This window comes from Lagopus leucura, unplaced genomic scaffold, assembly GCF_019238085.1.
Source record: "Lagopus leucura isolate 7727_CA_CO unplaced genomic scaffold, USGS_WTPT01 Super-Scaffold_100037, whole genome shotgun sequence".
Lineage (NCBI taxonomy): Eukaryota > Metazoa > Chordata > Aves > Galliformes > Phasianidae > Lagopus > Lagopus leucura.
The window spans coordinates 1,229,755-1,256,299 of record NW_024962286.1 but is presented as its reverse complement, the minus strand read 5'-3'; the positions used below and the strand labels follow the sequence as shown (position 1 = coordinate 1,256,299).

At 45.8% G+C, this 26,545-nt stretch overlaps 3 protein-coding genes across 5 annotated transcripts; all 3 read right to left on the bottom strand.

The window, feature by feature from the left end:
* Nucleotides 1–8,376: 8,376 nt before the first annotated feature.
* Nucleotides 8,377–11,504, bottom strand: CUNH1orf158 (chromosome unknown C1orf158 homolog). The gene is made up of 4 exons (XM_042883358.1): nucleotides 11,247–11,504; nucleotides 10,007–10,120; nucleotides 9,332–9,509; nucleotides 8,377–8,660 (listed from the first exon to the last, which is right to left on the bottom strand). The coding sequence occupies exons 1-4, from the start codon at nucleotides 11,502–11,504 to the stop codon at nucleotides 8,377–8,379; spliced, it is 834 nt and encodes a 277-aa protein (XP_042739292.1).
* Nucleotides 11,505–11,766: 262 nt separating this feature from the next.
* On the bottom strand, nucleotides 11,767–25,534 carry LOC122186562 (arylacetamide deacetylase-like 3). 3 transcript variants are annotated; one of them, XM_042883349.1, is made up of 4 exons: nucleotides 23,983–24,149; nucleotides 23,494–23,557; nucleotides 22,293–22,774; nucleotides 11,767–12,309 (listed from the first exon to the last, which is right to left on the bottom strand). In XM_042883349.1, the coding sequence occupies exons 1-4, from the start codon at nucleotides 24,143–24,145 to the stop codon at nucleotides 12,017–12,019; spliced, it is 1,002 nt and encodes a 333-aa protein (XP_042739283.1). In that variant the 5' UTR covers nucleotides 24,146–24,149; the 3' UTR covers nucleotides 11,767–12,016. The 3 variants fall into 3 exon arrangements, with proteins under 3 accessions (XP_042739283.1, XP_042739281.1, XP_042739282.1); XM_042883347.1 differs by lacking the exons at nucleotides 22,293–22,774; nucleotides 23,494–23,557; nucleotides 23,983–24,149 and adding exons at nucleotides 13,388–13,451; nucleotides 13,642–13,858; nucleotides 15,807–15,986 and having other exon boundaries at nucleotides 11,767–12,791; XM_042883348.1 differs by lacking the exon at nucleotides 11,767–12,309 and adding an exon at nucleotides 25,358–25,534 and having other exon boundaries at nucleotides 21,953–22,774; nucleotides 23,983–24,199.
* Nucleotides 17,433–20,835, bottom strand: LOC122186563 (arylacetamide deacetylase-like 4). The gene is made up of 4 exons (XM_042883350.1): nucleotides 20,659–20,835; nucleotides 19,186–19,402; nucleotides 18,913–18,976; nucleotides 17,433–18,207 (listed from the first exon to the last, which is right to left on the bottom strand). The coding sequence occupies exons 1-4, from the start codon at nucleotides 20,833–20,835 to the stop codon at nucleotides 17,433–17,435; spliced, it is 1,233 nt and encodes a 410-aa protein (XP_042739284.1).
* Nucleotides 25,535–26,545: the final 1,011 nt, after the last annotated feature.

Here is a 26,545-nt window from a genome sequence, read left to right as displayed (position 1 = left end):
GGCAATTTTCTCTGGAGTCAGATTTGTGATGGCAATAGCTGTGGTGCAAGTGAATGGATGTGGTTATTGGGGTATTGTAGTGGCAGTGAACTCTGTGAAAGGGGAAGGCATGATGACCAGGGGATCATTTTGCAGGCCTAACAGGTATTTGGATAAATGAGACTTTGACCTCTGACCTCAGCAGGGCCAGAATGGCACCGAAAAGCTGAAATGCTTTGAAAGAACAGAATCATAGAACGATAGAATGGCCTGGGTTGCAAAGGATGCTCATCCAGTTCCAACCCCCTGCTGTGTGCAGATCACCAACCAGCAGCCCAGGCTGCCCAGAGCCACATCCAGCCTGGCCTTGAATGCCTGCAGGGATGGGGCATCCACAGCCTCCTTGGGCAGCCTGTTCCAGTGCCTCACCACCCTCTGGGTGAAAAACTTCCTCCTAGTGTCTAACCTATACAGCCGTATAAAAGCTGTGAGGATTTGCTCTTTGTGGTGAGCAAACATATACCATTATTGTGACTGTAATTTTGGCTTCCTGAGATGCAGAGAAATTGTCTGATCACAGCTGCAAAATGTGCCATGAGCTGCTAAACCCACCACATGAAGCTGAGCTCTGCACCCTGTAGCTAAACTGCCACAAGTACCCGAGTTTGCTACCTTAATATCTTGCTGCCTTCCTAATACTGAACTCACATTGGTGCCTTATTGTAGACCCACTCATGAATGCTACTGCATGTTTATGTGGGTAATTAAACACGGATGGATGGACTGGAGTCAGGATCTCCTGCTAAAATGACTCACGTTGGCAAGTCCCAACATTAGAAGAGGAGGGTGCAGGGGCTATTCAGCGTTCTTGTGGCTCTTCCTCTGCAACCAGTTTAAAAGCATGGTGGTGCTATCAGCTGTCTGCCACCATAATCTGATAATGAGAATTCTCAGTGTTGAGGCTGACTGGCTAATCAGACACAGGGTGGTCTAATTGATAAAGAAATGAGGGGGCAAGGTAGAGATGGATGGGGGGAGGAATCTCCAGAACGCTGAAGTGCCAGGGGCTACAATAAAGGGGGGATTTCTTGTGAGTCAGCCCAACCTAGAAACAGAATTATTTGTAATCCCAATGCTTGCACTTCTAAGAATGGACTGTTAACAGCCTGACCATATGCACAGAGCATTGGGAGCCTTTCCACTGTTTTCAGTTTACTTTGGACTACACTGCATGCGATGCATCTCGCACTGTAGAATTCCTAATTTCCCCCTGGCAGTATAGTCTAGGTCCTGCTGTGATATGCATGTTATGATGCCATTTCCAGCAGAGTTTATGGACCCACAGTGATCAGTGCTTGTTTCACAGTGAATGTATGCTCAGATATTTCAACTTACACATTGGCTGATATTATGGTAAATCTGCATGTCAGTGTTTATTTAACACGGGCAATTTTTGTTAGTCCTGACATAGGAATTCCATGAGAAATATTGAAGAGGAAACGATCACTGTTGCACAGTTCTAAAGGGAAGAAAATAATTGGCCATAGTGGGTCTCCTTAAAAGAGGCCTTGAAAACATCTGGAAGATGGCTGCATTTCAGTAAGTTTTGAGGAAGGAAAAATACTATTTTGGCTGGCAGAATTCTACCATTTTGATTCCTCAGTGGCAATCTCTACAACAGAAGCTATTCAGAAGCTGCTGTTTCTTCCTGTCTTATGCAAAATGCACTTTTTTGTTCTAACAAATCTGAATAAAATTAGAGCACCATCAGCCAGAGCAGTATTCACTTTAAAAAAGAAAAAACAACTTGAAATTTTTCTAGCTTGGCAGTAAGCTGCCCCATTGCCTGGGGGGGGTTTGGTGCCAGTGCTCACATATTTAAAGGCCATCTCAAACCTCAGAGGCATTTCTGACATTTTCCCATTCACAGGGTTGGTATTTGGGGGCTTGAGAGTGCTTTGTCTGTGTGAAGATTTAAACTTTTAACACCTTAGAGCTGTCACCAGTTCACTGGAAGATGCTATTTTGATTTTCCTCATTAGCAGCTCTGAAAAAAAGAAGAAGAAGAAAAAAAATAGCACGTTTCTCATTTAGTATTAATTGGAACATAATTTTTTGCCTGTAGCAGTTTGCTGATGATGAGATTTCTGCGCCGCTGACTGAAGTGGCCGTGCAAACATCCCCTGCAAACAGAAAATAAGGCTGTCCCTGTGAAATGACCTGCTGGAGAAAAGGCTCATTAATCAGGAACAGGTACAGAGCAACAGCACTGCCTGACGCTGATCACGTAAACAGGGGCTGACAATGCTGTCTGAGCCATTAGGCACAACAGTTTGGTAGACGTTAATGTTCTGTCGGACAGAAAGTTTAGTCAAGTGGTGCAAATATGGGAACGAGGATGGAAGTGCTCATGCTGCTTCCCAGCTCTCCTACAGCGGTCACCTTGTAACAGAACCACTGAGAAAGGGCCCCATTCCTCCAAAAACCAGGGAGCTGCACTTCTGGAGGTAACGCTGCCTTCAGGTTTTGCGTCCTGGGTGTGAAAGGCAAAAGTGGCTGCTGTAAATCACATGAATTTGTGTGACAGTGCAAACTGTTCCTGCTGTAACACCACAGGTCGTTTTAGGTTGGTTTGTGTCAGCTTTTTTGTCTTCCAGTTACTCTGTTCATGAAGGGGTGTCCTGTTCATTGCAGGGGATTGGACTAGATGGCCTTTAAAGGTCCCTTCCAACTCAAACCATTCCACGGTCCTGTGATTCTATGAAAGAGAGAGATGTCTTGTTGCCATGTCTACTTGCTGTGTACATCTCACAGCTCCCTGTGCAGGCTCTGCTTTCTGTGTTGTTCATAGAGGCCTGAGCCCAGTTTACCTTCTGCTCTGCTTTGACTTTGTGTCTACTGTAATAGAAATGAGGAGTAACAACGGCATCCTTTATCTCCAGGGATTGCAGAATGTTTGGAAAAACTGCATCCTCCAAACAGAAAAGCGGCACCATTTCTAGGAACACATGGAAATTTACTTGCTTAGAGAGTGGGCACTCATTTCCCTGAGACTGAAAAGGGAATCTGGGAGTGCCAGCAGTCCTTTGGTTGGCACTCAGACTTTCACAAACTGCAGTGAGCCCTGTTATCCACAGATGGCCTGAGCTCCCCTCATGGAAGTGTTAGATGAACCCAAGGCACCACGGTGTGGGCTTTGGGGAGTAGGAAAACAGAGCATGTTCTGCCACCTACTGCCTCCCTGCATGTCTACAGCCCTTACGTGCAGTGAATGGACTCTTGGTCTGCCCTAAGCTGGTTGAGCTCTCACCGACTTTATTTTCACCAGCGGGGCTGCTGTATTTCAACCTGGAGCACTTCAGAGGTGGGATCGATTTGCTCTCGGTATTTATATGCAGCAGGAGCAGAGTTTGAATTTGAAAGCTGACTCTGGTCAGCATCAGCAGCTAGCACATGGAAAGCCAGAGCTTCTGTATCAATGTCGGTATTCCAAGTTGCTTTATTTTTGTTTTCTAAAAGTAATAATTGAGATTTTCTCTGTATTGGCTGCTAGGCTGGTGTGCAGAGGAAGCTTAGGCAATGCACGGCCTCCAAGCCCATTCTGCATACGCACTTTTGTGCTTGGCATGAGTGTCCCCTACCTTGAGGAGAAGTGGGGAGAATGAGGCTGAGCCCCCACACTGCTGAGGCACTGATCTGGAGGATGCTGGGGCTGCCATTGCAGGAGGGAGCTGTGTGAAGCATAAGGGAGACCAGCAGCATTCTCCCAGGGATCCTTATCTATCTCTCAAGCCAACGATTGTCAAGGACAAGGGCTGCCATCAGGTCAATGTGCTCTTTAAATATCGAGCTGACTAAATTTAGTGTTAAATCTGCTGTGAAAATTTACAGCTCATAACATTTACCTGACAGACATCCGGACTCCCTTATCCAAATATACAGTTCCTTAAATTAGACATAAAATATGCCGTGAGGCAGCAGCCTCAATTACATATTTACAGCACTGGATCAGGTAAGTATGTGTTTATGCAGCCAGTCCTACAATGAGCCAGTGCCATCAGGGAGCTCTCAGGGCCAGGGGCTGTCTCTGCATTGTGTGAGTCTGACATAAGGAAGCTGGTGTCCTCAGGGGCCGTTGCAACTCAAAGAAGAAAAGCATGTGATGATAAACAGCTTCTCTTAAAAACCACTGTGCCTGGAGATTTGTTCCTCCTTAGCAAACGTTATCGCCCCAAAACAAGGAGTATTTTACTTATATAACCATGTACTTACGGGCCATTGTTGAATAGAAGTCGGGTCCTTCAGTATCCAAAGTGAATGCCCCCCATCACTGCCACTGCAAAATTATTTCCAGCACGGAATTCTCTTCACCCACGAGCTCAGCAGTTATTTTGTGGTTACTGCAGTTCTTCAATACCTCACACTGATGGGATAATTGCCTTTATGAGAAGCTCTCATGCAAACAGCCTTTTGAACTGGAACAGATTTTCAATCATAAGAAAACACCAAACAGGAAGAACAAAAGGGATGTCTTCACTGCAGGCAGCACGTAGCACAGCCCAGGTTCGTGGCATGCTGCAGCACTCAGTGTAGCTGTTCTCAAAGACAGGAGGCTCCTTAGAAATGGAGTTTGGATTAAGGAAGAGTCTTCAAAAAGGTTGTGTCACATTCTGGGGAGTTTATGGGCTCTTCATCAACTCAGTGACAGGACAGAATTTCTATGAGGGAAGCCATGCTGTTTAGAAAAGAAGGACCAAATTGTTTTTAAAAGCTAGGAAATGGATTTTTCCTGAACTGGTGCCCTCCAATATGGCAGGAGGATTACCATCATTAATGTACTACAGCTGACATCTGCTGAAACCTGCAGGAATAAAGCATGTCAGTGGCACGGGCTGAAGGTGGTGTCTTCTAAGATCTGATCGGTCCATGTCAGTTCAGCAAACAGCATGAAACCATGGTTCTGAAAAAGGAATTGCTAGCTACTAGTGGCAAGTCAGTGTTTTTGTCACCAGTGCAAAAGGTACATGTTCAAATACATGGGCAAGCTTTGCCAGAAATGTGTGGCTGCCACCAAAGAAAGCTTTATTCTGTCCTTACAGAGCTGGGTCACTCTGAACCCCATTCCCAGGAGCTATACTTGCTTGACCAGTGCCATGGCGTGTGCAGCTCTGGAGGACAGCACTTGGCAGGCATTGTATCCTCATTAGCTAGGGCTTAAATTCAGCCCAGTGAAGCTGTTTTACCTGAAAACTGACTTTATAAGCACCTTCCAGTGAATATAACATTCTGAAAGAGGCCTCCTGCCCAGCAAACCTCTTGTCAACAGCCTGTTTCTCTGCTCTGTAACCACTCTCCCTTCCCAGCTGGCATCCACAGTCCCAGTTCCTGCACAACTTGCCAACCAGCATCACTGCTCCTTGTTTGAGTCCCAACACTGGCTGAGATGCTCAGTCCAAAGAATCGAGCCTCTTGTCTCTGCAGCTCATCCAGCCTGACACTGCTCTCCTTCCAGGCAAGAAATCTGTTCGCTTGAGAGACACGCGTCAATTCCAGCTACCACCTTGTCTCTGTAATGTCACAAAAGTTCCCAGACGAGGCTGATTTCATGCAAGCAGGGCTGTCTAGGATGTTTTTAGAACAGGGAGTTGTTCCAAAGCATCCAGTTGTTGTGTACAGAATTGAAGAGACCACTGCATTCATGCTTTCCAGCCACAAGTGAGTGTAACTAAAGAAGCCCTGACACTAAAACAAGGTGGTGTTTTTTTTTCAAGAAAAGCCTGGATGAATGTGACACATCTGCAAAATAATTTGCATTTGAAGAAAACGTTTGGCACAGTGATGTTTCATAGTAATGCCTGATTGGGTAACTTTCTATTGTCTTGATCATTGGGTAATCCTTTGCATTTTGCAATGATTCCAGGACTCCCAAAGTGTTTGTCATACAGTAATGAATTGTGGATTACAATAACTGAGTGTCCTAGAATAAATGTTATCTATTCTACATGTTTAAGAAACGTGCTTTCAGCAATAGCTCCACTATTAAGACCAATTAAGTCTTATCATCTATTCTGTCTGAAATCTTGATTTGTAGAATGCTTGAGCAAAGCATCTGCTATAAAGATGAAGAATCATAGAACCACAGAATGGTTGGAGTTGGGAGGGACCCTAAAGGCCATCATGTCCAACCCTGCACTGAGCAGGGACACCCACAGCTCCATCAGAGCCTCTGGGCAGCCTGTGCAGTGCCTCACCGCCCTCACTGCAAAAAACTTCTTCCTTCTATCCAATCTAAATCTGTCCTCTTTTAGCTTGAGTTCAGCAGGTTTGGAGGCTCGCATTGCCAGAAAGCTAGTTATCTTTGCTGTGTATTTAGCATTGCTGAAGTGAAAACAGTTAATAACTTCAACAGTTCAAAGCCAACCTTTTTCTGCCAGGTGTTATTAATCAAAACTGACACGTCTTGTAGAGTTGTGCCTTCTTGTAGTTAAGAGGCTCTCTATCAAAATGCATTTCATCCATTTAGCTGCCTAGCGTGCTATGCCTGGTTCCTCTGGGTGTCACAGTTTTTTACTTGTAAATGGCTCGGTGGTTGGAGGGATGAGAGCTGTGCCTGGGGAGCCCTGCCCAGTCAGCTTGCAGGTTTGGAATGAGTGCTTTATACACATTTCATGGGCAGCACTTGTGCATCTCAGTAATTCCCTGTATCTCCAGCAGCTCGTTGCTTCTCACAGATCAGCTTTGGTTTTAGAAGCACTAAGATAGATAACAATCATAAATGTTTGATTTACTATGAATATTTAATACTTCTGAAGGGTTGATGAGCATATTTTTAAACAAACTGGTAGGATTGTGTGAAATGAAGAATATCTGTGCATGCTTGTCTGACCTGCATTCCATATAGAGTATGGGCTTTGTGTTTTTATTAAGGTACCTGGTTTGTATTTTCATTCAGATTTTAGTACATGGATAACAAACAAAAAATATACGCTTTGTGGCCCTACTGACCATAAAAGGAATCTGAATGGACTTCCTTACAGATAATAGAATTATTCAATCTTCCAATTTCCATCCCCTTCTTTATCAGTTCTTTTCAAGATGTTTTTTCAAGGGAATATATTTTTCCTAGCACAGTGCTAAGAGCTGGCTGTGGTTCACTGATTTCTTTTCACCTATTTTCAATTTCCTAAGGCTTGGAAGCCAAAGAGACCCTACCCTACATATTGCTGTATGTAATTACCAGGGCTCTTGCTTCTCTAAAAGAACTCAGTAATGGTGCTGCTTTCTGATGCAGGCAGCTGAGGTCTGCATCCAGCTGGCAAACGTCTCCCAAATGTTGGTGGAGAATCACTTTGCCAATAGGTGCCACTGTTGCTCCGTGTATTTGTGCCTGAATCGTCAGCGTCCTTCAGTTCAGAATCAGTTCAACCTTGAAAAGACAAAACTAAATCGTGGTGACTAAAAGTGCACCTCTGTGCAGAGCTAGAACTCATGGCCAGAGGCTTGTCCAGGCCATGAGAAACGAATATGCTTTATCTTGTGCCTAAAAGTGATTATAATATTGCTAACCTTCAGCAAAATAGATGAAGGAAACCATAAACATGCATGGAATTAATTACAGATATGTTTCATCAAAGCCTTTAAGTTGTTGCAGATTTACTGTTGAACCTCAGACCAGCAGCAGCTGAATCTTGATCTCCTGCAGATCATGAACATGATTTAAATGCAAAACTTCCACATAAGTGCAATAAGAACAGGGACTTCTGTCAGCACTAAGTACCAGGGTGCCCCATACAGCAATGCAAAGGCCACAACTGCTGTATCTTCTGGGTGCAGTGCTCGGTAATGTAAGGCCAGCTAATGTAGTTTACTTTGCAGCTTACCTACCATTAAGTGCCATTCAGTATGCAAAGCCAAGGGCAGCTGAGGACTGCTTGCTGACTGCGTCGGTGCAAACCTTGCTTCACCTTGTCCTTAGGTATTCAGCCATTCCGTCTGCTTAATTTGCTCTTGGACGTTTCAGACATATAATGGAATAATACAAGCTTCTTTTCTCCTCTTTCTTTAAAGAAATGTGTAGCAAGCTGCATGAAAATGAAATAACTGAAGTAAATACAGCTAAGGGATTTATATGCTATTAGGTGCTGCCTCACTTTGTGTTCTTTAATGCAGCTACTCACTGACTAGATGCTGACACATACGTAGAGTATTAATATCTCCTGTTAAAGGAATATTCCCAGCCATCTGCAGCTTAGAATGTAATCCAGCAACGTGTTCTAACTAGCAGCCAGCCCTCCAACCATATAACCTAATTCCCATTCCTTCCACATGGAACAGATCACTCTTACGTCCATCAGCAACAAGCTGTATTAAGTAGTGCTTAAGATCACACTAAGCTGTTTACATGGAGGCAGCTCTTGCCCTTCTGTCTCTCACTAGTTGGCTGAGGGCTTGCAGGTATCTCTGACCCCCTTCATAGTCCAGGATTCTGCTAACACGGGGAAGCTGTCCCCTCCTGGAGGAGAGGCCATGAGGTTTAGCTGCACGTCTGAACTGGCACGGAGCAAAAGCTGACGTTGGTGGCTTTTCATAGGAAATGGTGTAGGTGCTGCTCATCACTCCAGCTTCTTTCCTGTGCCATTTTCTCTTCAGGTGCTCGAGAAGTCCGTAGTTGGTGGGTGGTTCTGAGACAAGAAGCGATGACGTGTTATAAATGGTAGAATTAAAATCTTGGCCCTGGTGTTTTCAATCTGCAGTGGGCATCAGGAGTGTTCTATTATTTTGACAACAGATTAAGGACAAAACAGCAGTCTGGTTGTTCCCAGGTGTGTGTCCATCTGCCCGGGGGGAATCACTGTTAGTACTTAAAGTACTGCTAGGAAAACAGTCATGATACAAATATAAGGAATCCTGATTCTCCATTGTCTCTGTGATCGGTATTAAAGAAGTTAGCAGAGATTTACGTAACTTTTACATTCAGAGACATAGTGATCTCAGAAGCATAAAACAGCTTATGTTGGAAGGGACCCTAGAGACCACCCAACTCTCCTCTGCTGATTCCCCTGCTTTAGTTTAAAGCCATTCCCCTTGTCCTACCACCATTACACCACGTAAAAAGTCACTCCCCTTCCTGCTTATAAATCCCTGAAGCACTGGAAAGCTCCTCTCAGATCCTTCTCACCTCCAAGCTGACCAAGCTCAGCCCCCACAGCCTTGCTTCGTAGCAGAGGCACACTGCAAAATCCACTTTTAAAATGATTTTTATAACAGGAGGGGCTCTAAGTTGGTATGTTGACCACTCCACTATGTCCCATCTTTTTCTTTTTCTTTTTAAATTCATAATACCAAAAACTACCAAGAATGGGGAATTCTGATTTCTGAGGAACCCATGCAAACTTGCATCCATTCCAGCTGCGGAGGGGAGGCAGGAAGGGAACATAACCATGTCTGTTGTAGTTATCCTCATACTCTGACACTAAATGTCGGCTCCTCGGCTCCTCGTGGTGTGTGAAGAAGTGCTGTGCTGGCAGGCCCTGAAATGAGATGCGTGTTGAACCATCTGCAACATGCACAGCATCCACAGGCTTAGCATGCTTTTGAGTCACACTGCGCTACCAGCAATAACATAAAATGCCGTGATACCTGCACTACCTTTACTTGCGACTTAATTCCCAACAGTAAGGACATTCGCCTTTCAACTATGGTAAATTTTCAGTTAAATTAAGCAACTACATCTGCATAGCATGAGGTGTGATTTATCCGCCCTGCTTCCATCCAGTAATGCCAGGGAGCTCTGGATCCTGCAAACCAGCCCAGAATGATGGACTCGTTAAGGCTGGAAAAGACCTCAAAGGTCATCTAATCCAAACCATCCGCCTACCACCAACACTGCCCACTAAACCAGAGCTGAGTGCATTCTTCTGCATGTGCATTTGTTTAAGGATATGAAATGTGACTTAAGTTGGTTATAAGTCATTGCTGTTTGGTGCATTAGCACACAGAACCCCACATAGGAAACTCTTTTACTTACCTCGTATTTCTTCATCATGGTTGTTCTTAGTGTTCGCTCTGGTTTGTGATCTGGGAAGTGAGTGAAGTCTGTGCTGTACACGCTGCAGCCAAGTTTCCCACAGGGTTTTATGAACTGGAGAGATGCAGAGCACTCAGGAGATAGCAAAGGCAACCTGATGATTACAGAACCTCTGTTCTTCTGCTACTTTTTATCATCTGTGCATTAAAAAGCACTTATTTGAAAGGAAATCTATGCTACGGCCATTGTAAAATTCTGCTCTGATTCCTCGGTGTTAATGCAAGATACTGTAATAGCCATTGAAAAATTGCTCATGGTTTGGTGTTAAATACCATCCCCTGCTGTGTGAGCTAACATCTGAAAAGCATTTTGCTCCAGGTCAGTTGAAGAAATGCAGAAAAATTGAACATCTTCTCGGGAAAGCTGTTCCCCAGCTGCTCACTTTGGTTACAGAGAGCTTTTTCTTGATATTCTCTGGGTATCTGTTCCAGAGCTCTGTCACCATTACCACAAAGAGTTCTCATTACTTTCCAGTTTATTTCAACCTCATTCCTAACCTAAAGAAATACATCATGGATTTCTTTATTTCTGCATAATGTGCTGTGATCACATCAGATTTCATAACTGTCAGGCCAAAAAAAAAAAAAAGAAGTGATTTTATTGGAGTCAGGAGCATTTGCCCTAATAGCTCCAATTATCGAACCTAACTAGAATGTTTTAACAAGAATTAAATGCTTAATGATAAAATTTGCTCAGGTCTTAATTAGGATGTGTAATTTGTAGAGTAGCTCTGCTAGCAAAAGTGCTGACATCCAGACTAGTAAGGATCCAAAGATACAAGCAGTAAGTACCAACTTATCGAGGTGTTAACAAAACTTCTATCGTTCTGGGCTGTGTGAAGTTGTATATTTGAATGTTATGTGGTTGTGCGTGCTGTACGTGGTAAATTGCACAGCATTCTGAAGAGGCTGCCATCAAAGATGCCACGGTGCTTTTAATTGGCAAGTTTTATATCTGGTACATGGCAAATGTCGTATCGTATTCTGCAGGCCTGGGCATTGCTTTTGTCCTGGCACGTAGAGAAGAACGGCAGATTATAAAATGTATGAATCTATAGTAAGATAATTATCCTTCTCCCCTTCGTTGCTGTCCTGAGGTGCTCACACTGCAGTGCTGTACAGCCTGCAGAGCGTGGCTTCTGACCCCCTGTCCTGCTCTCACACTTCCTTCCCAACCTTACCCTTTTTCTCTCTTCCAGCCAGTTTCCAATGAGAACTTTAGCTGAGTACTTTGGTTGAACTTTCCACCAATCCTCTCCATCTTTTTTTGGTTCAGTCGTATTTCTTTGTCTCACCAGCGCTATCTTCCCTGGCTGCTCAGTGACTGTCACTCCAGTAATGTGGCTTGGTGCTAAAAGCAGGGCAGAGAAGAGCTCCATTTCTTCTTCTGTCATGCTGGGAAGTGGGCTGTGTGTGGTACTGCTTTGCCTTGAGGCCATTTTTGTTTGCTGTCCCCACGGTGACTGCCATTCCAGTAACCACGTTCTAAGCTGCATCACAGTTATTGCTGAGCAAACCAGTGGCTCCTCACCCACTCAGGTTAGCTACCATCTTTTTTCCTCATGCAGAGTTCACAGTCACAGCACAACGCATCCAAACTCTGCGATGTCTTTTACTCATTTACACCAACACAACACACATACCTGTGTGACAGCCTGTCTTCACAGGTGGAAAGACGGATTTTATTGTAAGCAAGGGGGACAAACCAGGAAATCCATTCAAAATAATGTTCATATTTATTGACATAGCTAAAGATAAGGGCTTGCAGCATATGTATAATATTTGCATATTCCATTTTCCAACTAAGAGCTGGAATGAGGTTCACATGAGCCATGTTTGTCATCGTTAATGGCTGCCTTTGAATGACTACCCATCACCTGATATTAAATATCCTAAAAAGATATTTTCTAGATTGAGGCATGAACAGACTCGTGGAATCTAAGATGTTTTACTATAAGCCTTTAAGGAAGTTAACAACGCTGTCCAATCCCCTTTTCCCAGATGGAAATGACAACCCACCATAATCATACAGGCTTATGATTCCATGGAACCCATCCTCGAGGTGGCACCAGGTCACTTGGACTCCGTTGTCCTCCAGCCTCTTCTTGTACAGCAAGCCATCATCCCTCAGCACATCATATTCACAAGTCAAGATGAAGGACTCGGGCAGCTGGTGAACAACAGCATCTTCAGCTAGCAGGGGGCACAGGTTGGGCTCACAGAACCGCTTCACCGTCTCATAAACTTCAGCCATAAAATCAGTGGGGTTAAGTGGCTTCACTCCTCTGACTTTAAACTCTTCAGGGATGTTGTCTGGACTCACCCACTTCCTGTACTTCTGCCTCATATCTGGAGGGATATGAGAGCCCTTCAGGACCTCCTGCATATGCGATGCATCCCCGTTTAAGTACTGCAAAGCGAAGAAAGCAGCGCGTTCCCGGAATAAGAGAGGAACTCCCCGATTCTGATGATAGGATGGCAAATTGAAGTCCAGTGCCTGAAGGCCTGGGTAGATCAGGATCTGAGCACGCAGCCTGGGGAGGTCTGCTCTGCCTGCCAGGGTCTGGCTAACAGCAGCTGCTAGGTTGCCCCCAGCACTGTCCCCACAGACACTGATCTGGGCAGGATCCACCCCATAGTGCTCTGTACTCTGCATGAAGTGTACAGTAGCATTAAGACAATCTTCATATGCAGCAGGGTATTTGTGCTCAGGAGCTAAACGATACCTAATGCATAACAGACAAGTACAGGAAAAGGAAATATCATTAGTGTTAATAGGGAGTTTTATCCTACACAACCTTCAAACCAATTCATTACCTCCTGAGCAGGCATTTCCCAGCTAGTGGTTGCAGATAACACGTAATTTGTGCGTTCAACTACAAGAATTGTTAAGAAACAATGAGCTTTTTTAATTAATTTCTTCATTGTGCTACGTATTCATGACAAGATAATTTAATGATTTTTTGCCTCTATTTCCTATGTGTAAAATGGGAGTAACACAGCATGATTATTCTCTTTCTTGTATAAATTACAAACATTTGGAGCATCTTGTTACATGTTCACATGTTCAGCACAAAGAAGATTTGTTCTACCTAAGTTTTAAATTAGATTTCCTTTGTGTGCCATGTATCTCCTTCCTGGTGTATCAGTGCATTAACAGCTACGCACTGGGAAATCATAGCTGTCATTATTTGTCTCTTTTCCTATGCTGAATTCTTCAGAAATTTCTCTGTAAAAAATAACATCTCGAGAAACAGTGCAGCTCTGTGTGGCACCCCAGCAGCAATAATCTGAGCAGTAGGACTGGTTCGGGTTGACTTACTGAACGGATACAACTACGGATTCACTTTCTCTGGATAAGTAGCGGCACACTTTTTCATAGGTATCTGGAAAAGAAAGGCTTTCATTAGTGCTTTGTCTTTGAGACATGGAAGGGGTGTTCATTTCTAGGAAGGTGTTTATTTGACTTCATACTTTCTCCAAAATCCCATGCTGAAAGTTCCTCTTCTTTCAATACAATGAAAACATGAAAATGTTATATTTAAGTTACTACAATTCCTCCAGCAAATGTCTTACCGAGACTTCCAAACACCCATCCTCCTCCATGGAAGAAGAGGATACCTCTCCTTCGCCCATGAGATGTGGCCTTTGGCTGGTACACCCTCACAGGTACTTTGTTAAACTGCAGATCCTGGATGAACAGCTTCGGGTCCACCCTCTGCCTCCATCCTTGTCGCACGTATCGGCCAAAAGTGATTTGGCTGCAAAGTCCTGTCTTCTCCAAAATCCTTCCCTGTTCAAAGTTAAGAATTGAGGCCTTTTTAAAAGTCAACATATAAAAAGCTCCACATCACCCATTGGTGTTCTATAAAAAACGGTAATGATCACAGTATAAGAAGTCAGAATAACTACCATGAAGACCACTGAGAGAAGAAGATAATGGCTATGAAAGCATCTCCTACACTGTCTCTAAATGGCTTCTTGTATTCCACAGATTTAGTTCATTCTCATTGGTTGTTTAGTCATTTTTTTGCCTTCACAAACACGTGGAAAACAATGAGGAAATGCAACTTGGCAACTCATAGAATCATAGAATCACAGAATGGCCTGCGTTGCAAAGGAGCACAGTGCTCATCCAGTTCCAACCCCCTGCTGTGTGCAGGTCACCAACCAGCAGCCCAGGCTGCCCAGAGCCACATCCAGCCTGGCCTTGAATGCCTGCAGGGATGGGGCATCCACAGCCTCCTTGGGCAACCTGTGCCAGTGCCTCACCACCCTCTGGGGGAAAAACCTCCTCATATCCAACCTAAACCTCCCCTGTCTCACTTTAAGACCATTCCCCCTTGTCCCATCACCATCCGCTCTCATAAACAGCCATTCCCCTTCCTGCTTACACTCTGCCTTCAAGTATTGGATTGGTTTTCTTGATAAGAATGCTCACTTCCAAGAAAGTGTGAGATCTCAGGATAAAGTCAAAAAGCAATCATATCCATACCTGGATTCGGCCTACCAAGGAGGGAAGTTCTACCTTAAATCATCTGGAATCTTCCAGATCGTATTCTAAAGAATCAGATGTGGAAGTCCAGGCTTCACAGACGGCAGTTGGAGAGTTTATCAGTTGTCTGATAAAAATAAAGCTCTTTCATTCAGGAAAAACAGATTTCCCAAGCTCTCACTTCCTACAGTGAGGAAAAATCCTACTTCCTTTACTTAAATCCACCGTCGTACTCGTGTCACATTGCACATTTTATAAAGGCTATCCAAATTGGCAATCCTGGAGTATGTATTTTAATCATCAGTCTTGCCCAGCACACCTCAGTGCTCATTCTGGTCTATTTACACTTAATCAGAGCAATTAAATTAAATACACAGAAACATCCTCATAAACTCTTACAAAGCTCTTCATTGCACAAACCAGTACTCTTGAATAAAGCTTGGTGGATTCGTAAATGCTTAATGCTGAGAGGCATCGTGCAAGTTTTATTGGTTTTATTTGCACAATAGCAATGAACAGAAGCATGCATCCCTTCCTAATGCTCCTGCAATGCGCTGGGCTGGAATATAAACCTGCTGCAAGGAGTGGATGAGGGGAAGGTGGGAACAACACGAAGGGGTTCAAACACAGCGTGGTGCATCGTGCTGAGCGAGATGCCCGCTTTAAAAATGCTTCATGAGGGCGTTTCTTTATCCGTTCCCTTGCCACGCTGTGGGAGGACTCAGGAGGGCCCGTTGTGAGCGGATGGATGTGGTGTAAGGAGCTGCAGGAGGGCGGGATGTGCGCAGTCAGCAAAGGGAACGCTGTGGCGAAAGGAGCGGAGGAGATTTTTGAACAACTCAAAGGAGCTGTAAAGTGCGAGAGGAAGAGTTGAGCAGAGCTCTAATGCCGTTTATGCAACGCTGTAAAAGTGAGTCCAGGGATTAAGTAAAGCAGCCCTAACCGGATTTGGTCCCATAAATGTCAGCGGTGGCAGGAGCAAGTTGCAGGGCCGTTCCTTGGGCAAGGTGGCTTCGCCCCCAGCCCGGCGCACTTAGCAACGAATCGCCGGCTCAGCTCCGCGACTCGCATCGTCGCCGCCCTTCGCCAACCTGCCTGCGAGCCCGGCGTGCCGCCCCGCATCGCGACACCGGCTTTGCCCTAACGGATGCCGGCCTTCCCCGTCCTCCGCAGCCCCGAGCGTCGCCCCGACGGCCCCGATCCCCGCGTCCTCCCGGCTCGCGACCCACCGACCCGCCCCACTCACCAGGGCCGCCGTGCCCAGCAGGACGGCCAGCACCAGGCGCAGCTTGGCAGGCTGGTTCACCCCGGCCGGGATGTCGTAGCTGGGCAGTCCGAGCAGCACGGTGCCCAGCACCAGCCCCGCCAGGGGCACGAGCAGAGCGAGCAGCAGCAGCAGCAGCAGCACCGCCGCCGGCACCGCCATGGCCCGCCGGCCGCCCCGCGGGGCTCCCCGGCCCGCAGCGGGGCCAGGCTGCGGCCGCCCCCCTCCTGCAGGCCGACGGCGTCACGGGTCGTTTGTGACAGCTCCGCAAAGCCGCGGCCCGGGGTCATGCTGCGAGCCCGGGGGGAGGCCGTAATCTGCCGGAGGGGAGGCGCGGCGTGACCCGGGCGTGAGGATGCTCGGGGTCCGCGGGGCGGCCGGCGGCGCCTGGAGCGGCGTCCTGCGGGAGGGACGGAGCTGTGCGCGGGGACGGAGGATCTTCGGGAGGCAGAGCGAGCGGTTGTGTCATTGCGTGTCATTGCCCGGCGGTCCTGACTGCTGGAGAAAAACCACCGCCTCGCTGTATCCCCAGGGAAATCCGAAGTGTAGCGTTTATTCTGCAAAAATCTCCTGTTTTCTCAGTCTTAGGATTTGTTTTTCTTTTTTTTCTTAGGGTTTTCTTTTTTTCTTAGCGTTTTCTTTTCTTGTAGGGTTTTCTTTTTTTTTCTTTTTTTTTTTTTCTTTTTTCTTTTTTAATATTCAAGCCTGGGGTGCATTGCTCTGTGCAATGGCCAGCAGGGCGAAGAAGATGATCCTCCTCCCCCTCTGCTCTGCCATGGGAGGACCATATGTGAAATACTGCATCCAATTCCAGTCTCCCCGGTTCAAAAAAGGCAGGGATCTCCCTTAGAAGGAGTACAGCAGAGTGCAATAAAGATGAGTGAGGCCAACTAGGAGCCCCATTCTGTCATTACTGTCTCATACCTTACAAAGGTTCCCTCTCAATCAATATCTTGCCCCGAGCTCCAGAGGGCATACCGGAGACACCCAAAATTAAGTAGGAGTTGATAGAGACGTGGTTATTTCATAGTAAGGCAGCCTTTGCTTGCCTCAGGGAGGTGTCCCAAATTGACACGGGTCTTCTGCTGCAGCTCTTCTTGCAGATGTGATTCTGCCATGCCCCTGAAGGCCAAATCTCTTTGCTAAAACCCTCATCTCCTCCATTTTTGTTCTGCAGCTTCCTTCTAACTCCTCCCTCCATTCACTATATACATGGCATGCACTTGTTATCTAAATAAAATAAAGGCAAGCTTGCCAAATGAACATCACAAAGATCCTGACTGTAATCCACAGGAATTATTAAATCCCAATTATTCCATTGACAATGCTGACATGGAAGCAAATCATCATTTAATTAAATCTAAGGAATCAATCAGGTGCTGGTTTGATGGAAAAGGGACTGAAAAGCAACACTGGAAAGGCTAACCTGTCAACAGTCTCGCAATGACAGTGATCACTGTTCAGATTATTGCATTTGAAGTTCTACAAGTTCAAAATTGATACTGTACACATAGAGGGGTATCACTTTGTTGCTGACAATTACCATCCAAGCTTTGGGAGCATCCGCTAATTTCTGAGATGCTGAAACATAACCAAGGAAAGCTTCTTCTAAAGGCCTTTTATGAATTGAACAACTCTGTCCAATCCCCTTTTCCCAGATGGGAACGACAACCCACCATACTCATACAGGCTTATTATTGCATGGAACCCATCCTCGAGGTGGCACCAGGTCACTGGGACTCCGTTGTCCTCCAGCCTCTTCTTGTACAGCAAGCCATCATCTCTTAGTACATCATACTCACAAGTTAAGATGAAGGTCTCGGGCAGCTGCTGAATTACAGCATCTTCAGCTAGCAGGGGGCACAGGTTGGGCTCACAAATTCTTTCAAATTTCTTAAAAATTTCGGCTGCGACGTCATGAGTTTTCTGTGGGTTGTATCCTCTTGCCTTAAACCTCTCAGGGATGTTGTTTGGGCTCACCCACTTTTTGTACTTCTGTCTCATTTCCGGAGGAACATGAGAGCCCTTCAGGACATCTTGCTTGTGTGATGCATCCCCATGTAGGTACAGCAAAGCAAAGAAAGCAGCGCGTTCTCGGAGTAAGAGAGGGACTCCCCGATTTTGCTGGTAGGAGGGTAAATCCATGTCCACTGCCTGAAGGCCTGGGTAGATCAGGATCTGAGCACGCAGCCTGGGGAGGTCTGCTCTGCCTGCCAGGGTCTGGCTAACAGCAGCAGCTAGATTGCCCCCAGCACTGTCCCCACAGACACTGATCTGGGCAGGATCCACCCCATAGTGCTCTGCATTCCTCATGAAGTGTATGGAAGCATGAAGGCAGTCTTCATATGCAGCAGGGTATTTGTGCTCAGGAGCTAAACGATACCTAATGCACGGAAACAAGAGTGAGATGGAAATGTAACTAGGATTACAGTTTTCTAGCACCTTGCATTTCCCTGTGCTGCCTGTAGTGTTTTCAGCAACACCAACCAAAGAGCCCACTGTCATTCATTGTCTGCTAAGCATGTCGCCTTCCGTATCTGTGGGTTGAGGGACCTGCTCAGTGGGCATGGTGGGGATGGGCTGATGGTTGGACTGCATGATCTTAGTGGTCTTTTTGACCTTTGTGATTCTGAGATTCTATGAATTATCACAGGGAAGCAACAGCCAGGAGGATGAAGTTGCCAAGGTGGTAGCACTGCTGTGATCTTCTGAGATAAGGTTTGAGCAGAAGGTGTGGTGCAACCTCACTGCAGTCTGCTGGTGTGGATATGGGAATTCAGTCAGCCTGCACCTCACCTTCACTTAGGATATTTCCCTTGAGAATTCTGGTGTTTGGAGGGAAGAAAAGAGAAGGAAGGAAGGGAAAGGAAGGAAGGGGAGAGAAGGAAAGGAAGAACAAGGAAGGCAGGCAGGCAGGCAGGCAGGCAGGCAGGAAGGAAGGAAGGAAGGAAGGAAAGAAGGAGAGAGGTAGGGAGGGGGAATGGAGGGAAGGGGGAGAGAGGAGGAAGGGGGGGAGGGGAGGGCAGGAGAGGGGAAGGGAGGGAAGGGGAAATCACCCACTACCCTGGGCAGTGCGGACCTAACTCACCCAACAGACACAACCACGGAGCCGCTCTCTCTGGCGATGTAACGGCAGATGTTGTCATGGGAATCTGCAAGAAAAGGTTGCGTGGGCTGCCTGCTCCCATCTAGGTGCACAGCTCTGTCCATCTCTGCCCTTCACGCCCTTCACCTCCATTTCTCCCTCTGCCCCCTCATCCGTATCACTTCCCTGTGAGGCAGCCCAGAGCCCCTCGCTGCCCGAAACTGGGGCCGTTCCATCCCTTCTCCCAGCTGTCCGGGCAGAATTCTCCCTCCCTACCGATGCTGCAGTAAATCCACCCGCCGCCGTGGAAGAAGATGGTGGCAGGCCTCAGGGCAGCAGATGGCACACGGGGCAGGTAGAGCCGCACCGGCACTCCGTCAAAGCGCATGTCCTGCAGGCACAGCTGCGGCTCCGGGCCCCGCTTCTTCCCTGAGCGCATGTAGCGGGTGAAGGTGATCTCTGTGCACACTCCCATCTTCTCCAAGATCTTGCCCTGTTTGGAGGAAGGGGCAGGCTGTGAGGGAGCCACAAGGGGCATGCAGACACAGGAGAGGATGCCCTGTGCAGATGTTGTGTTCCGAGGTTTTCCCAAGAGGTGCCACCTGATCAGCTTTAAAAGCACCCAATCTCCCACCAGTGTGGCTGGAAAGCCCAGTGAATGGCCTGAAAACATCATCTGTGCTTAGCTAAAGTGCAGCCAAAGCCATCTTGCTGTTCATAAATCTTTCATTTAAATGGAGTGAGGGAAGATGTGCTCGGTTTGGGCTCTCACAGATGGCTTCATCCTGACATGGTAGGCAATCCCATCAGAGATGGAGATATCTGAGGTCTGATAGAAAGGATCTGACAAAAAACATCCTCTGAAGTCAACCAAAAAAAGGAAGGAAAGGAAACCCTTCATTGAAGTGTTAATGCAGCCAACAGGATTCTGGCATTTCATAGACTCGTAGAATGACTTGGAAGCGACCTTAAAGATCACCCAGTTCCAACCCCTGCCAAGGGCTGGGTGCCCCCCACCAGCTCAGGCTGCCCAGGACCCATGCATGGCCTTGGGCATCTCCAGGGATGGGACACCCACAGCTCTCTGGAATTTCTACCTAACATCGAACCTAAATCACCCCTCTATAGTTGAGAAACATCCCCCCTTGTCCTATCACTGTCAGATCATGTAAAAATTCAGTCCACCTCCTGCTTTTAAGCTTTCTTCAAGTACTGGAAGGCTGCATTGAGATCTCCCCAGAGCCTTCTCTTCTCCAGGCTGAACAAGCCCATGTCCCCAGCCTTTCTCCATAGGAGAGGTGCTCCAGCCTGAGCATCCTCACAGCCCTCCTCTGGACCTGCTCCAATAGTCCCACATCCCTCCTGTGCTGTGCTGGATGCAGAACTGCAATTGGGGCCTCACAATGGCAGAGCAGAGGGAGACAATCCCCCGCCTTTCCCTGTAGGTCACTTTTCTTTTCCTGCAGCCCAGGATACAGATGGCCTTCTGGGCTGCAAGTGCACACTACTGGCTTATGTTCAGTTTTTCACCCATCAGGACCTCCAAGTCCTTCCTTCTCCCTAGGGCTGCTCTCAATGAGTTCTTTTCCCACTCTGAATTCATATCTGGGATTGCCTCAACAACCCTAGATATATATTTACACACATATAAACATTTTAATATATATATGTATATATTTACACATATAACCTAACAGAAAATAACACGTAAAGCTCACTTCTGTCAGAAATCATGGCAAAGCAACTCACCACAGCAGATGTAAAAACCATATGTGCATGGACAACACGAAGCTTTCCAGGTTGATCCACTCCAGGAGGGATGTGGACGTTGGGAAAGTCCACTTGAAGCGTTCTTATAATTGCTAATGTGAATGAGGCAGTAAAAACCACCAGCAGTACCACTAACAGGACATAAAAAAGTTCCATTTCACTTAGCTGAAGGTGGGCTGTTTCTACACCTGTCTTTGATGCAGATGGCAAGGACCGATGGAGCAGCCCAAATTAAAACACTTCTCTCAGGTGCCACGCTTAAAAATCCTTGGAAACGTTGTGCAAGGTGCCAGCATGCATCACATCGGAAAAAGGACAGAAGAGAATGTGTCTGATTTCCTGTTTAGCTGCTCAATAATTGTGGGATTGATACAGGGACTGGTATCCGACATGGCACTCTTGGATTGCGGATGATAGGATCAGCTGTTCAGAGAGAGCAGTTAATTAGTGAAGTCCTACTTCGTGATGTGTTGCTATTTAGATGAAGAGTGAGCCAACTAGCGTGGAGGTTAAATCAGCTCTTGCATATGATCTGCAGCCACAGCATACTCCTTCCTGTGCTACAGACCTTCTTTGAGTAGCTTGGAATATACGGTATTAGCAAGGGCATTTGTAAAGGAAAAAGCTGCTAGTACGAGCTTCACAAACATAAATGCGTTGGCCTTATTTTGTTGTTGGAGTATTTAAATGCAGGAACAAGTTTTTCAGCTTACTCATGTTTGATAGATGTAGAAACCCACGTAGAGCATCTCCACTGCAATCTGCACAAAGCCGTTCAAAGTAGCTCTGTCAAGGATTGCTGCAATTCTGATTCCATTGATCCAGGTGTGAAATATCACTGAGCTACACTTCGCCCATAGAGACATTATGGAACTTGGTGGCTGGGACATTTAGGCTCAGATACTGCACGTATACCATATAGTAAAGGCAATACGTCATTGGACTGTAATATCAGTACCTTTCTCCTTTGCCAGAACACATTTAGTCTTCTGGGAAGAGTGAAACCACGGATTGTAAGTGAATAAAATGGGCAACACCAGATGTTGATTTAAAATTTTACAGCATCTTTAATATTTACTGAGAGAGCAGCAAGTGCCTCACTGAAATAGATCATTAAAACAGGCAGACTGCACATGAAACAGTGCTGGAAGAAACTATCACCATTTTTTCTTTTCAAAATGTCCTTTTTCAGTAGTCTTAATGTCATAATTGCTCTTTAACATAATTGCTCTTTAACTCTTGTCCTCTGATGGAATTCAGAAACATAAGAGACTCAAAGAAAAACAGTAATTTTATTGGAAGGAATAGAAGAATTTGTCTCTATAAACTTTTTAGGAAGTTCACAATACTGTCCAGACCTCTTTTTCCAGATGAAAACGACATCCATTCACTATTAAATGAGTTGATGATTCCATGGAACCCATCCTCGAGGTGGCACCAGGTCACTTGGACTCCGTTGTCCTCCAACCTCTTCTTGTACAGCAAGCCATCATCCCTCAGCACATCATATTCACAAGTCAAGATGAAGGACTCGGGCAGCTGGTGAACAACAGCATCTTCAGCTAGCAGGGGGCACAGGTTGGGCTCACAGAATCGCTTCACCGTCTCATAAACCTCAGTTGAACAGTCCAGTAACACATCTGGCTTGTAGCCCCTGACTTTAAACCTCTCAGGGATGTAATCTTCACTCACCCACTTCCTATAATTTAGTCGGATATCTATAGGGATGTGTGAACCCTCCAGGACTTGTTCCAGATTTGAGGCGTTCCCGTTCAGGTATTGTAACACATAGAAAGCAGCGCGTTCTTGGAATAAGAGAGGGACTGCCTGATTTTGCTTATAGGATGGCAAATTGAAGTCCAGTGCCTGCAGTATTGGGTAGATCAGGATCTGAGCACGCAGCCTGGGGAGGTCTGCTCTGCCTGCCAGGGTCTGGCTAACAGCAGCAGCTAGATTGCCCCCAGCACTGTCCCCACAGACACTGATCTGGGCAGGATCCACCCCATAGTGCTCTGCATTCCTCATGAAGTGTATGGAAGCATGAAGGCAGTCTTCATATGCAGCAGGGTATTTGTGCTCAGGAGCTAAACGATACCTAATGCACGGAAGGAGACAACAAAAGTAGGAAAAGGAATGATGCTGATGTTAAACGCAATGCTGAAAATAGCAGTTCTAGCCACCAGCAATACCACGATTACCTTTCCATTTCTCCATGGGTTGTCATAAAGCAGCTTGTGACTAGCAAGGCCAGGTGGTGGAGGCTGACTGTGTTGGGTCACTGTCTGTTTATGGCATTGCTCAGGTCTTGAACAACTCAGGAGTACTCAGCTGCTATCTACGTCCAGGTTCTATGGACTGACCCTTAATCATTTCATGCTTTCCATGTGTCAGATTGCACTATTTCCTTTCTGTATGTTCATTAGTACTCATCATCCAAGTAGTTGTCAATATAATGATGATAATATTAGCTTGTCATTCATGTAATGCTCCTGTAAGCATCAAGTAGTTTCTTTGAGTGAGGATTAAATAGAATACTGGAGTTACTCTCTGTTTACTATCAATTTCTAGATGGGAATTAGGAACATGTCCTACTTTTTCCAGTTAGATACCCAGAAGTGTTATTCGATTTAATCAGGCAATAAAATCCCGAGTCAGTCTTAAATGGCTCCAAATGAAAGCAGTGCAAATTTGTAAAATCACGCATCCCACAGAAATATTTCTCTGGTTACAGCTGTCACCATGGTCATGGAGGCTGTAAGGTGTCATTCACAGTATGGAAAATAATCCTTAAAAATGGCATGAGGAAAAACTCACCCAACAGACACAACCACCGAGTCACTTCCTCGGGCAAGAGAGCGGCACAGGCTTTCATGGGTCTCTGAAAGAAACGTTTTCATGTGGGGTTTCTGTTGTGTTATTCTTTGGTTGCTTTTGTTTGTGTTTTGTTGTTCGTGGGGCTTTTTTTCATCAAGAGTTCTAATGCTGTCATTACTTAAGGCAGTGAATTGCAAGGAAGAAGCACGCCTTTTCTGTGCTTCTCCCTGCACAGCTCTGCAGATCTTTTTTGCCCTCTGATCGTCTCTTTTCGTTATGTTTGGTGCTTTCCCCTCGTATCTCATTGTCTTTCTTTAGGAAAAATCACGTGAAGCATGGCAGATATTACAGCAAGACTTAGAAGAGTGCATCTGTGGTTATACTCAAATTTCATAACAGCTACAGGTTAAGCAACTAGCAACCTTACCATTGATGTGGAAGCTGCTTTTTAAACTAAATTACAATAATTTCTTCTGTTAGACATCTTACCAACACTTCCAAACACCCATCCTCCTCCATGGAAAAACATTACTCCTCTCCTTGGGCTGGCAGATGGAGCCTTGGGCTGGTAAATCCTTACAGACACTTTCTCAAAGCACAGGTCCTCAATGAGGAGCTTCTGGTCTGCTCCCAGAGCCTTAATGCCTTGCATGTACCGAACAAAGCTGATCTGGCTACAGATGCCAATCTTTTCCAAAATCTTTCCCTGTTCAAACACACACACAAAAAAATAGGGAATTCACTCAGAAGATTCTGTATTTTTCAGTGCAAAGGAACTGCGTGGGCAATGGATGAAATTATTTCTGTTAGTGTATTTGCTGTCCTCCAAATAGAAATGGAACAACTACGGAGTTGTTCTCACCTCAATATTGACCCTGTTTGTTTTTTTTTATACTGTGTTCCATTGCAGCACACAGTTCTGGTTTATGGGACCAGTGGGCAGGTGACAAAAGGAGAACTGGCTTTTCCAGGTGCTTAACTGAAGTCTTTCTGATTATATCTTGTACTGAACTATGAGAACACACATGCTGGAGTTCTTTAGTACTGTCCACTACAATCAGGAATATTCCTAACTGAGAAATATACATATACAAATATATTTATTTCATCTTAAGTAATTTGTCGCTCTCGGAGGTGCTTAAGTAATTTATTGAGTGCGTGCACGACTTCTCACATATTCTTAACGTCCCTGTTAGCATCTATCATTACCTCTATCATTCTTGGTTCAGTGAGATCCTTTGTCAGCACAACCAACCAGAAATCGGGTGCTGCTAACAGCCTAAGCCCTTGTTTGCTCTTTGATCCCATCCAAACAAGCTTGCTTAGCTGCTCGTAAGTTACAAATATGTGGGGAGATGGAATTCTTTCAGCCCCTCTTGGGCGACCTCCCCCAGTTTTGTCACTTGTTTCACAAAGATCAAACCCTTTCCCCAAACCAGTAGTTCAGTCTGTAATTTTATCTTCAAAACAAACACAAAACCCTTCACTCCCAAGCACAAGCAAAGCTTGAAAGCATGCCTCCAAGGACACTGGCTACATTCTGAGCCCTGAATGGAAACAGCTTCTATTTCATTTCTACTAAGTATTCTTCTACTTTATGCTAGGTTAGCACAGTTCACATTAGAGGCACAGTCAGGCTCTCTAACCCCTGTGTTAGGCAGTGCTTGTGTACTGCCTCATGTAAGAGCTGGGCATAATCTCTGTAATGAGGTAGTGCAGTGTGAAGAATCTGATAAAGGTTTCTTTAGCAAAACTGAGCTCTAGATGCAACTTGCAGCATGCCAGCTATGCCTTGCATGGCAAAGTTCTAGCCTTGCATTCAGGTTCACCATTCTCCCATCACAGTCACACAAGGTTAACTTACCACCACAGCTGTGCTTATCAAAATAACGTGAGTGATTCGAAGCTTCACAGGTTCATTCACTCCGGGAGGAATTTCAGAGTTGGAGAAATCAAAATTAAATGCCGCCATGACCAACAGTATCAATCCAGCAACAAAAACTGCCAGGAAAAGCACGAGGATCGTGTAAATAGCTGCCATTTTGCACAGCTGTGGACAAAGTGACCTGAAATGTCTTTGATTTGACTTTCCCCGATATCTTTGGCTTCTTACTTCCTGATTCTTAAATGCCTTTGTTTGTCAGAAGGCTGCCCTGGTGAAAAGCTTTTCTCCTCCCTTTTGCAAATACATTACTGTGTGTCTTTCCCTCTCCCACCCTCCCTCTGCATACCCCCTTAATTTCACAAAAGATAAATCAAGTTCTGAATTCTGTTACAAGATCTATGCCAGCAACATTTTGGAATTTTTGCAGGAAAGCAGTCCTTGGCAGGGACAGGAGTGTAATGAATCAACTGCATTAAAATCAGTTAGAGGGTGGAGAAAAGACACGAGGTGCTCGTATTCTTTGAGCCTGTGGCACTATCAAATACATTTCATAGAATCATAGAATCACAGAATGGCCTGGGTTGCAAAGGAGCACAGTGCTCATCCAGTTCCAACCCCTGCTGTGTGCAGGTCACCAACCAGCAGCCCAGGCTGCCCAGAGCCACATCCAGCTGGGCCTTGAATGCCTGCAGGGATGGGGCATCCACAGCCTCCTTGGGCAACCTGTTCCAGTGCCTCACCATCTGGGTGAAAAACATCCTCCTAATATCTAACCCAAACCTCCCCTGTCTCAGTTTAAAACCATTCCCCTTTATCCTGTCACTATCCAACTATCCATTTCAGAAGTTTATCTAGAGATGCTTGTCCCATGCTTTTCAAATCTGTAGAGGTATCTCTTTACACTGAGGTATATGAAATGCCAGCAGGAGCAGGGCAGTGATTGCCCCCTGTACTCAGCTCTGGTGAGGCCCCATCTCGAGTGCTGTGTTCAGTTTTGGGCTCCTCACTGCAAGAAAGACATGGAGGCTCTGGAGCGGGTTGAAAGAAGGGCAACAGAGCTGGTGAGGGGTCTGGAGCACAGGGCTGATGAGCAGCAGCTGAAGGAGCTGGGATTGTTCAGTTTGGAGAAGAGGAGGCTCAGGGGAGACCTTAATGCTCTCTATAACC